The 10,374-nt window shown below is 54.1% G+C and overlaps 1 protein-coding gene across 1 annotated transcript in view; it reads left to right on the top strand.

Moving 5' to 3' along the window:
• Positions 1-6,693, top strand: part of ZFHX2 (zinc finger homeobox 2) — a 28,338-nt gene extending 21,645 nt beyond the window's left edge. The window contains exons 7-10 of the mRNA XM_008566601.1: positions 581-781; positions 1,298-1,424; positions 1,590-5,063; positions 5,332-6,693. Of these exons, the coding sequence (XP_008564823.1) occupies positions 581-781; positions 1,298-1,424; positions 1,590-5,063; positions 5,332-6,311 (4,782 nt within the window). The 3' untranslated portion in view covers positions 6,312-6,693. The remainder of the gene's footprint in view (positions 1-580; positions 782-1,297; positions 1,425-1,589; positions 5,064-5,331) is intronic.
• The last annotated feature ends 3,681 nt before the right edge of the window (positions 6,694-10,374 follow it).

Genomic DNA, 10,374 nt, shown 5'->3' with positions numbered 1-10,374 from the left:
AGGGGGGGGGGGGGGGGGGGGGGGGGGGAGGAAGGAAAAGAAAGTGGGAACTGCTGAGGAAGAATGAGCTGGCTTCCGAGCAGACAGGTAGGGCCTCTTCTTTAGGAGACAGTTCAGGCACTTTGGAGAGGCAGACCTGGCAGGGACGAGGGAACCTCTGGGTCCAGAAAGTGCCTGGAGGAAATGGAGCCATTTCTCAGAGAAGATGCAGGTAGGATGGGGGTGGGTAAGAAAACTAAATCGAGGGTGGAGGCAGGTACAGGGCCATCTGTCAGCTGGAGAATCAAGTGGGGCAACAGAGACAGGGAAAGGCACACCAAGGAAGGTAGAGGCCGACAAAGACGGAAGGCAAGGTAGCAGCCTAGGCTAGGCGTCTGTCCCAATCCAAGGGAAACGAGGGAGGAGCCAGCTTTCAGGACTTGGGGCTGGAGTACGGGTCTGCTGTGATGCCTTCCTATAAGCTCACTCCTCCTAAATTGGGAATTGGGGACAGTGCTGCCTTCAGGAATCCAGAGGACTGTGTGATGGTGGGTTCCACCATGCCCTTACACCTCCTCCACTGCTCCTATGTGTCCCCCAGGTATACTGCTGTCCATACTGCAGCTTCCTGAGCCCGGAGTCCGACCAGGTGAGGGCTCATACACTCTCTCAGCATGCAGTGCAGCCCAAGTACAGGTGCCCGCTGTGCCAGGAGCAGCTGGTGGGCCGGCCTGCCCTGCACTTCCACCTTAGCCACCTTCACAATGTGGTGCCTGAGTGCGTTGAGAAGCTGCTGCTTGTGGTGAGTACAAGCTGGTTAGCATGGTCCAGCATGACCCTATCAGGGCCATGCAGGAGGGGAGGAAGAGGTGGGGGTATCCAGGCGAGTGTTAGGGAGAACATGTTGATGAAGAAAGTAGCATTTCAGATTTGAAGTTGGGTTTTAGAGTTGGAGGGACCCTCAGAACTAACTAGTCTAGTTGCCTCTACTCATGGATGAGGAAACTAAGCATTTCTTTCACTTCCATTAAGTTCTGAGAAGAGCTGTTCAACAGCAGGCACAGGCCTGCCAGAGCCGGTGACCTCAAGGAAAGATGACTTTCAGCCTGGGGAAAGAGGGAGCCAGATGGGAGAGATAGCAGCCCAGGCACACTGGTCTGTGGGGGCAGCAATTAGGTAGGAGTTTTGTCCAGAGAGGAGGCCGGATCCATGAAAAGGGGTCTAGTTATATAGGTACAGGTGCAGAGCAGATGGGTCAGAGCAGTATAGGGGGTGGTGGATGGTCGTGGTGAAACCACAAGGATTTTTCCTATCACAGGCCACAACTGTAGAGATGACCTTTACGACCAAAGTGCTGCCTGGGCCCACACTAAGCCCTTTGGAGGAGGGCCCAGAAGTCCCCACTCCTGGGCCAGAGGCTGCATCCAGCAGAGACCAGGCAGCAGGTAAGGAAGGGGACAGCAAACTTTCCAAGGTGGCAGGAAAGGGGACCTGAGCTCCACAGACCAAGGTCTGAAGATGACTGAGGCCAGGGCCAGTTGCCCTGGAGATTGAGTGGGTGGGGTCTGTCTTAAAGTTCCCTGCTCATTGTGCTCTCCTCTCTCTCCTAGAAGGCCTTCACCTGACCCCAGAAGCCAGTCCAGATCCTCTTCCTGAGGCCCCCCTGGCCTCAGCTGAGGCCCCAGGCAAGCCCTCAGGAAGCCCTTGTCAACCTCCTTCTCCAGCTCCATCTCCAGTCCCTCGGCCTGATGCCCAAGCTGAAGAAGTGGCTGTTCCACCCACTGTGGCTGAGGAGGAGGAGGGGACTGCTGGGGAGCCCCGCTCTGCAGAGCCAGCTCCAGCTGACTCTCGCCACACTCTGACCTATCGGAAGACCACCAACTTCGCCCTGGATAAGTTTCTTGACCCTGCCCGGCCCTATAAGTGCACTGTGTGTAAGGAGTCCTTCACCCAGAAGAATATCCTCTTGGTTCATTATAATTCTGTCTCCCACCTTCATAAGATGAAGAAGGCTGCCATCGACCCCTTTGCCCCTTCCCGGGGAGAGGCTGGCGCCCCACCAACCACCACTGCTGCCACAGACAAACCCTTTAAGTGCACGGTCTGTCGAGTCTCCTACAACCAGAGCTCCACCCTGGAGATCCACATGCGGTCAGTTCTGCATCAGACTCGCTCTCGGGGGGCCAAGACTGATTCCAAGACTGAGGGGCTAGAGCGCAGCCAAGAAGAGCCCAAGGAAGTTGAGACCGAGGGGGAGGTGGGCACTGAGAAGAAGGGTCACGACCCCAGTGGCTTCATATCTGGACTGCCCTTCCTGTCTCCTCCCCCACCACCCATGGACCTGCACCGATTCCCAGCCCCCCTCTTCACCCCACCACTCCTGCCCCCCTTCCCTCTGGTGCCCGAATCCCTGCTTAAGCTCCAGCAGCAGCAGCTGCTCCTGCCCTTCTACCTCCATGACCTCAAGGTGGGACCCAAGCTGACATTGGCTGGGCCTGCACCCATGCTGTCCCTTCCAGCTGCCACCCCTCCTCCTCCACCACCACCCCCCAAGGCTGAGCTGGCTGAGCAGGACTGGGAGCGGCCCCCCATGGCCAAAGAGGGGAATGAGGCAGGGCCCTCCTCACCCCCCCACCCACTGCCCAATGAAGCCGCCCGGACTGCAGCCAAAGCCCTTCTAGAAAACTTTGGCTTTGAGCTGGTGATTCAGTATAATGAAGGGAAGCAGGCTGTGCCACCTCCCCCAACCCCACCCCCACCCGAGGCCCTGGGGAGTGGGGACAAACTGGCCTGTGGGGCCTGCGGGAAACTCTTCTCCAATATGCTGATCCTCAAGACACACGAGGAGCACGTCCACCGCCGCTTTCTGCCCTTTGAGGCCCTGAGCCGTTATGCTGCTCAGTTTCGCAAGAGCTATGATAGCCTATACCCACCCCCTGCAGAGCCCCCCAAACCTCCCGATGGGTCTCTGGATTCACCTGCTCCCCAACTGGGCCCACCCTTCCTGGTCTCAGAGCCTGAGGCTGGGGGAATCCGTGCTCCTGAAGAACAAAGCCGGGCAGGAGGACACTGGCCCCCAGAGGAGGAAGAAAGTACCAAAGGGAATCTTCCTCCCCTAGTGCCTGCAGGCCGCAGGTTCTCCAGAACCAAGTTCACAGAGTTCCAGACCCAAGCCCTGCAGTCCTTCTTTGAGACCAGTGCCTACCCCAAAGATGGAGAGGTGGAGCAGCTCGCAAGTCTCTTGGGTCTGGCTAGCCGTGTAGTGGTAGTGTGGTTCCAGAATGCCCGCCAGAAAGCTCGCAAAAATTCCTGCGAAGGTGGGCCTGTGCTAACTGGAGGCAGTGCCGGGGGAGCCTGCAGCTGCAGGCGTTGCCACGCCACTTTTGCCTGTGTTTTTGAGTTGGTGCGGCACCTTAAGAAGTGCTATGATGACCAGACCCCTGAAGAGGAGGAGGAAGAGGCAGAGAGAGGGGAAGAGGAGGAAGAGGTGGAGGAAGAAGTAGAGGAGGAACAGGGCCTTGAACCCCCAGTGGGATCTAAGGGTCGGTCACCAGAACCTCCGGAAGGGGAGGAGTTGAGCCAAGCAGAGGCAGCAAAGCCAGGAGGCAAAGAGCCCAACGGGAAGCCTCCTCCCTTGCCTTCCCCAGCCCACACCTGTGACCAGTGCACCCTCTCTTTCCCCAGCCAGGACCTCCTGACCAGTCACCGCCGACTACATTTCCTGCCATCTGTGCAGCCCAGCACTCCCCCGCAACTCATAGATCTGCCTTTGCTGGTGTTTGGGGAGCGAAACCCCCTGGTGGCAGGCATGCCGCCAGTGCCAGGGCCATCCCTCAAACGGAAGCATGAGGATGGTAGCCTGTCCCCCACAGGCAGTGAAGCAGGGGGCGGAGGGGAGGGCGAGCCACCCAAGGACAAGCGCCTGCGCACCACCATCCTCCCCGAGCAGCTGGAGATCCTGTACCGCTGGTACATGCAGGACTCCAACCCAACGCGCAAGATGCTTGACTGCATCTCCGAGGAGGTGGGGCTCAAAAAGCGAGTGGTACAGGTCTGGTTCCAGAATACCAGGGCCCGGGAGAGGAAAGGCCAGTTTCGAAGCACCCCTGGGGGGGTTCCAAGTTCAGCAGTCAAACCCTCTGTAAACCCCACCCCTGCATCCTTCCCCAAATTCAACCTCTTGTTGGGCAAAACAGATGATGGGACTGGGAGGGAGACCCCAAAGAGGGAAGCACTTGCTTTTTCCTACCCCACAGTCACCCCTGCTGCTGGGCCCCTGCCTTTCCTACCACCTGGGAAAGAGGCCAGCTCCCCAACACCAGAGCCACCTCTACCTCTCCTACCTCCCCCTCCACCCAGTGAGGATGAGGCCCCAGAGGAATCATCTAAAGCTTCTCCAGAGAGTGAGGCTTGTAGTCCATCTGCAGGAGATCTAAGTGACTCATCTGCTTCCAGCCTGGCTGAACCAGAGTCTCCTGGGGCTGGAGGAACCAGTGGGGGACCAGGAGGTGGGAATGGGGTTCCAGATGGAATGGGGCAGCGGCGCTACCGGACACAGATGAGCAGCTTGCAGCTGAAGATCATGAAAGCCTGCTATGAAGCCTACCGCACTCCCACCATGCAGGAGTGTGAGGTGCTGGGGGAAGAGATCGGGCTGCCCAAGAGAGTCATCCAGGTCTGGTTCCAGAATGCTCGTGCCAAGGAAAAGAAGGCCAAACTGCAGGGGGCAGCCACTGGGGCAGCTGGGGGCAGCAGTGAGGGCCCCTTGGCAGCCCAGCGTACTGACTGCCCCTATTGTGATGTCAAGTATGACTTCTATGTCTCCTGCCGAGGCCATCTCTTTTCCCGTCAGCACCTGGCCAAGCTGAAAGAAGCGGTCCGAGCCCAGCTGAAGAGTGAAAGCAAGTGCTACGACTTGGCCCCAGCACCCGAGGCACTCCCAGCTCCTAAGGCCCCATCTGCTACCACACCTGCCTCTGTGCCTCTCGGGGCTACCCCAGCCTTGCCTCGCCTGGCCCCGGTCCTTTTGTCTGGCCCAGCTCTGGCCCAGCCCCCATTGGGCAGCTTAGCTCCTTTGAATTCAGGTGAGTGGGGAGGTTGGGAGGAGTTGGACTTCGAGAACATCTCCCTCTAATGACATACCCTTCCTTTTCCTTCTTTATTTTTCCCATGTCCATTCTCCTCCTGTGGACCTTCCTCTGCTTCAGGCTCTTGGGGGAAAGAAGGGAGGGAAGGGAGCATGGCAACTGGGTGGTGGAAATGGGTGAGTGTGTGGCTGGAGGTGGCCTACAGCAGGAAGGACGATGGGGGCAGGAGTTGGCTAATCTTTCATCATTCTTTTCATCTTCTTAGGACCTGCAGCCTCCTCAGGCCTCCTCGGCCTTGCCACTTCGGTCTTGCCTGCTACCACGATGGTCCAGACAGCAGGCCCAGGCCGCCCCTTACCTCAGAGACCTGTGCCCGACCTAACCAGCTCCTCCACAGCAGGCACCACTGACCCTGTCCCTGGTCCGCTTTCTGAGCCCTCAGGGAACAAGGTCTCTGGTGAGCGAAAGCCAGTTGCAGCCCCCACCAACTCCTCCACTGATGCCCTCAAGAACCTCAAAGCATTGAAGGCCACTGTCCCAGCCCTGTTGGGGGGCCAATTCCTGCCCTTCCCACTGCCCCCTGCAGGGGGAACAGCACCTCCAGCTGTATTTGGCACCCAGTTACAGGGGGCCTATTTCCAACAGCTCTATGGCATGAAGAAGGGGTTATTTCCCATGAACCCCGTGATACCTCAGACCCTCATTGGGCTGCTCCCCAATGCCCTCCTCCAGCCACCACCCCAGCCCCCTGAGCCCACAGCCACAGCACCTCCAAAGCCTCCAGTACTGCCCGCTCCAGGGGAGGGGGAGGCCAATGAGGCCGACGAGCTGCTCACAGGCAGCACTGGCATCTCCACTGTGGATGTGACCCACCGCTACCTGTGCCGCCAGTGCAAGATGGCATTTGATGGGGAGGCCCCAGCGGCTGCCCACCAGAGATCATTCTGCTTCTTTGGGAGAGGTTCTGAGGGTTCCATGCCCGCCCCGCTGCGGGTGCCCATCTGTACCTACCACTGTCTGGCATGTGAGGTGCTGCTGAGTGGACGTGAAGCCCTGGCCTCCCACCTGCGCTCTTCAGCTCACAGGCGCAAGGCGGCCCCACCTCCAGGGGGCCCACCCATCACCGTCACCAACCCCGCCACTGCTGTCACGGCTGCTGTGGCTTTTGCCAAAGAGGAAGCAAGATTACCTCACACGGACTCCAACCCAAAAACTACTACTACCTCTACACTTCTAGCTTTATAAACAGATAAACCAAGATGGGGAGAAAGGAGGACCTCAGGGCTCTTTACTCCAAAGGGTATCTGGTGGGAGTTCAAATCCCTCACCCCAACCCTTGGCTGCACCCACCTCATGGGAATCTTTCAATTTCCAACGTCAGTGGGTGTCACACACCCCACCTCCAGCAGAGTCCTGCCTCCTCCCCAACTCCACAGACACACTCTGATCCTCATCTCAACTTGCAGGTGTAGCCCTTGCCCCTGTGTCTTGTCTTCACACACACATACACACACACACACCCATCTTGGCATCCTGATGATTCATATACAAAATCTATCCTTGGTTCCATCTTCATTTTCCCCACTGAATTCCCAGCCCCACCTCCTATGAACACACACATTATCCCATGCTGTTCCACTGACTGAAAAAACACCAAAAAAAAAAAAAAAAAAGAAAAAGAAAAAGAAAAGAAAGAAGAAAAAGAAGAAAGGAAAAAGAAAATCCAAGACAAAGAAGGGGGAAGGAAAATAGACTTTGCCACTCCCCCTTCTTCCTACCCACTTGTCTAGAGCACCATGCTGCTCTCAAACTCTTTCCAAACACCCAGTTGGCTCCCAAGGTTGGAGCCTGAGATGGGCAGGGAGCCCATAAAACTCCTACCAAACTGGAGGTTGGCAGGGGGAGAAGTGCTCCCAATTCACACTCCCCGCACTCATCCCTCCTACCCCTCTCCTTGCCTGACAGGGGAGTCCCTGTGGCCTGGACTATGAAAAGTGAAAAGTTGCTACAAGGAAACCCCTCTGCCAACCCCCACCCTGCACCCTAGGAACTGCAGTAACTTATTCTCAAAGGCTTTAAACACAGAGATCCTCTCAGCAGCCATGGGCCCGCCCTTATCCTAGTCCTGCCACTTTGGGGGTTCAGCCCCCAGGAGGACTGGTGCTGCCCACCAACGGCAAATCCAAAGTTCTTTTAAAAAAACTGAAAAACACAACCAAAAAACAAGAGCAAGAGAAAGCACGTGCACATGCACACAAAAGAGAGATGAAGAGACCAGAGAAATGAACTAAAGAAAAACAAACTTGGAAAATGGGGGGGGGGGGAAACGAAAACTCTCCCATCAAACAAGTGGTTTTTTCCTGTTTGTGTCACTCCCTCCCCAACCCCCCAATTTTAAGGGTTTCCTTAAACCACCTCGTCTTTGGAAGTTCAGATGACTTTAACTCCTTGCCGTGGGTTTGGTGATCCTTGTAGGACTGAAGCAGTGCAGCCTTCCCCTTGCTATGCCCAGTCTCAGAGGCGGGAGCTGGCGATGGGGAGAAGAGTGTGGACTCGGGGGGGCGGGGGGGAAGAGACATGTCCCTGTCCCCTGAATTGAGCGTTTATTAGGACAGGTAACATACCTCATCCCAAGCTGTGAGTTAGAAAAATCAGTGTCACCAAAAGCATCTTGGCAGTCCCAGGGAGAAAGGGGTAGATGGGACAGTTTGATTTCTGAATCCAAGGTATGCTTCCCTTTCTCCTCTACCATTCCCTCTCGTTGACTTCTTTCACAAACCCTTACTCCTATTTACCTCCCGAGTAACCCCTCTACATTTCCAGCCACTTCTTGAGCCTTCTTTGCCTTTGCTGGGTCCCTTGTTGCCCACCTACTCTTCATCCCCCTGTCCTCCGTCCTGGCTCCTGCTCCTCCTCCAGCCCAGCCCCTCCATTAAGCAGCAGTTGTGGGAGGCATCCCTAAAGGGGTCAGAACCTGTTGTGAGGTTCATGGGGGTATAGAGCTGATGTTAGTTGAGGGGCTGGGTGGGTAAGGAGGTGACTGAAGCACAAGGGGAACCTTTGAGGGTGATATCACCAAGGGAACCAACAGAAGAGGAATGACCTAGAAGAAGGTTCCCCACCCCTAGAGCCTAATTGTTTCTATAACCATCAGGTGATAATTTTGGCAACCCCGAAGCCCAGCTAAAGTAGCATGGGGTAGAGAAGTACGTGTTTTATTTTAGCAAAGAAAAGCCTGCCAAATTTCCAATGTCCTCCAGACAGTTTTTCCTACTACCCTTGTCTCCTCCTTCAAGGTACTCTCCTTCCATCCTCTCTCCCCCTCAGGCTTCTTCAGCTACCATTATCCATTTAATACCCAGAAATTCACCCAGCCCTTGGATTTAGGATTTCCAGTCTATCAATCACTCTGCCCTGTGAACATATTAATAACGAAGCAGTGGCTTATGTGCAGAAAGACGGGAAGGGGGAAAAAATTCAGTTCAGTCCCTACTCTCCCCCTATATTTTGTGAATCTCACTTCCTGTCCTATTCACTTCTAAAATGAAAAACTCCAACTCCAGCAAATTGGGGGAAGGGAGGTGGAATGAGTTATTCTGATGATGCCAAAAATGCCAGTTACAAATGTAGGCAACAGGAGAGAAACCCCCTCTGGTCTTGCACTTGCTGCCACCTTTCTTTCCCTGCCTCTTAACATCTCTCTTGCAACCCTCCTTCCCTGTCCTTTTCTTTCTCCTGTTGAAATTCTGTGTATAAAACTATTTTCTTAGCAGCATGTGTATGAGGAAAGAAGCTTTTTCACTCTGTGCTTTCTGGGAATGTGACTTGTGTATAAAAGCTGAAAACAACAACAACAACAACAAAAATTAGAAAAAAATGAGAAAAGAAACATTTTAAAGAAAACCTTGACAAACACCTGGCATGCAATGATAGAGGTGTGGTGTCATGTATCCTAGGGATTTACAGCCAGGGTAGGTTGGCTTTCATTTGAACTATGAATGTTTTCACCAAGAGTTATGTAGCCAGAAATCCCTCCCCCTCATGCCCTCCAGCATATTCTCTCACACCTAAACACCATGGCCTGGAGATACCATGTACATTCACAGCAGTAGACAGGAACTGACTCTAAGTAACTGTACTTACCTGGAATCCTGGAATTTGGGGGGCAAAAGAGCCTGGCTGATTCTGCTGACTTAGGTCAATCAACATGCTTCTTGGAAGGTGCATCATTCCAGGCTCCCAGTGGCTGGAAGCAGTCCTCCCCATCCCCTTTCTCAAGCAGAAGTCCTTATCAGCAGTACTCCTGCTCCAAAGAGCTATGCACGGTGGCCATTCTGGTGGAAGAGGCTGAGTCAGCACAGTCCTATGTAGAATGCTAGAGATGAACACCAAGTCACCAGGATTAAATCATGATGCTTCTCCTGTGAAGTAACAGACTCAACTCAAGCGCTTGGCACAGCAACATCTATTTTACAGTATCTCCCCAACCTCAACCCTAAAGTGAGCATGAATTGATGGCTCATAAGATTGGTCTTCCATGGCTTGGGGCAAAGTCCTAGGGTTTCTAACACCCATAGGTCCAAATTCAAGTCCACACTACTTACTGCCAGGGTCAGTACCAGGAAGCAGGAGGTGGAAATGATCTTGACGTCTGTGTAAGGATGGTTTAAAGTGCCCAATCCCCAACTAGGAAAAGAAACCAAAGTCTGCTGTTAGAACATGAGGAAATCTGAAGCCTTAGTGGCCAAATGGGGCAGAGTCTGCAACAGGACCACAAAAAGAAATCTGTTTGTACCTCACCCCTCTAGCCCTGGAGGGTTCTTACAGAGCATGCAGAAGAATCAAGAAAACCAATTATTCCAGGTGTAATGGCACCCACTTGCTTAATTCCTTCTATTTGTTCCTTAACCTCTTTCAGGGCTTATAGACCAGATCACTGATTCTCCAAATTTCCACTACCATGATCTGTTTTTAAGACATATTTATTCATCCAATCATTCATCCCTGTAAAGATATTCACACCTGAAATACAGAGCTCTGTGTATGTAACTGCACCAAGAAAACAAGTAAGCACACCCTCAGAAACAGCAGCAAAACCCAGCAGAGAGGGCTACAGGGATACACACAAATACCAACAAGGATGGGGCCCCATGGGCGCGTGCATGTGCGTGGGGGGTGGGGCACAAGGGACATGCCCCCAGACCCATGACCTACACTCCCGTAAGTAGAAACACTCTCCAAAACATGCTAATTTTCCTCACACAAAAGTAGTTAGGAAAAGCTTATAAACAGAGAAAGTCAAAGGAAA

Source organism: Galeopterus variegatus, unplaced genomic scaffold (assembly GCF_000696425.1).
Source record: "Galeopterus variegatus unplaced genomic scaffold, G_variegatus-3.0.2 Scaffold253, whole genome shotgun sequence".
Taxonomy (NCBI): domain Eukaryota; kingdom Metazoa; phylum Chordata; class Mammalia; order Dermoptera; family Cynocephalidae; genus Galeopterus; species Galeopterus variegatus.
This window is presented reverse-complemented; position numbering and strand designations above follow the sequence as displayed.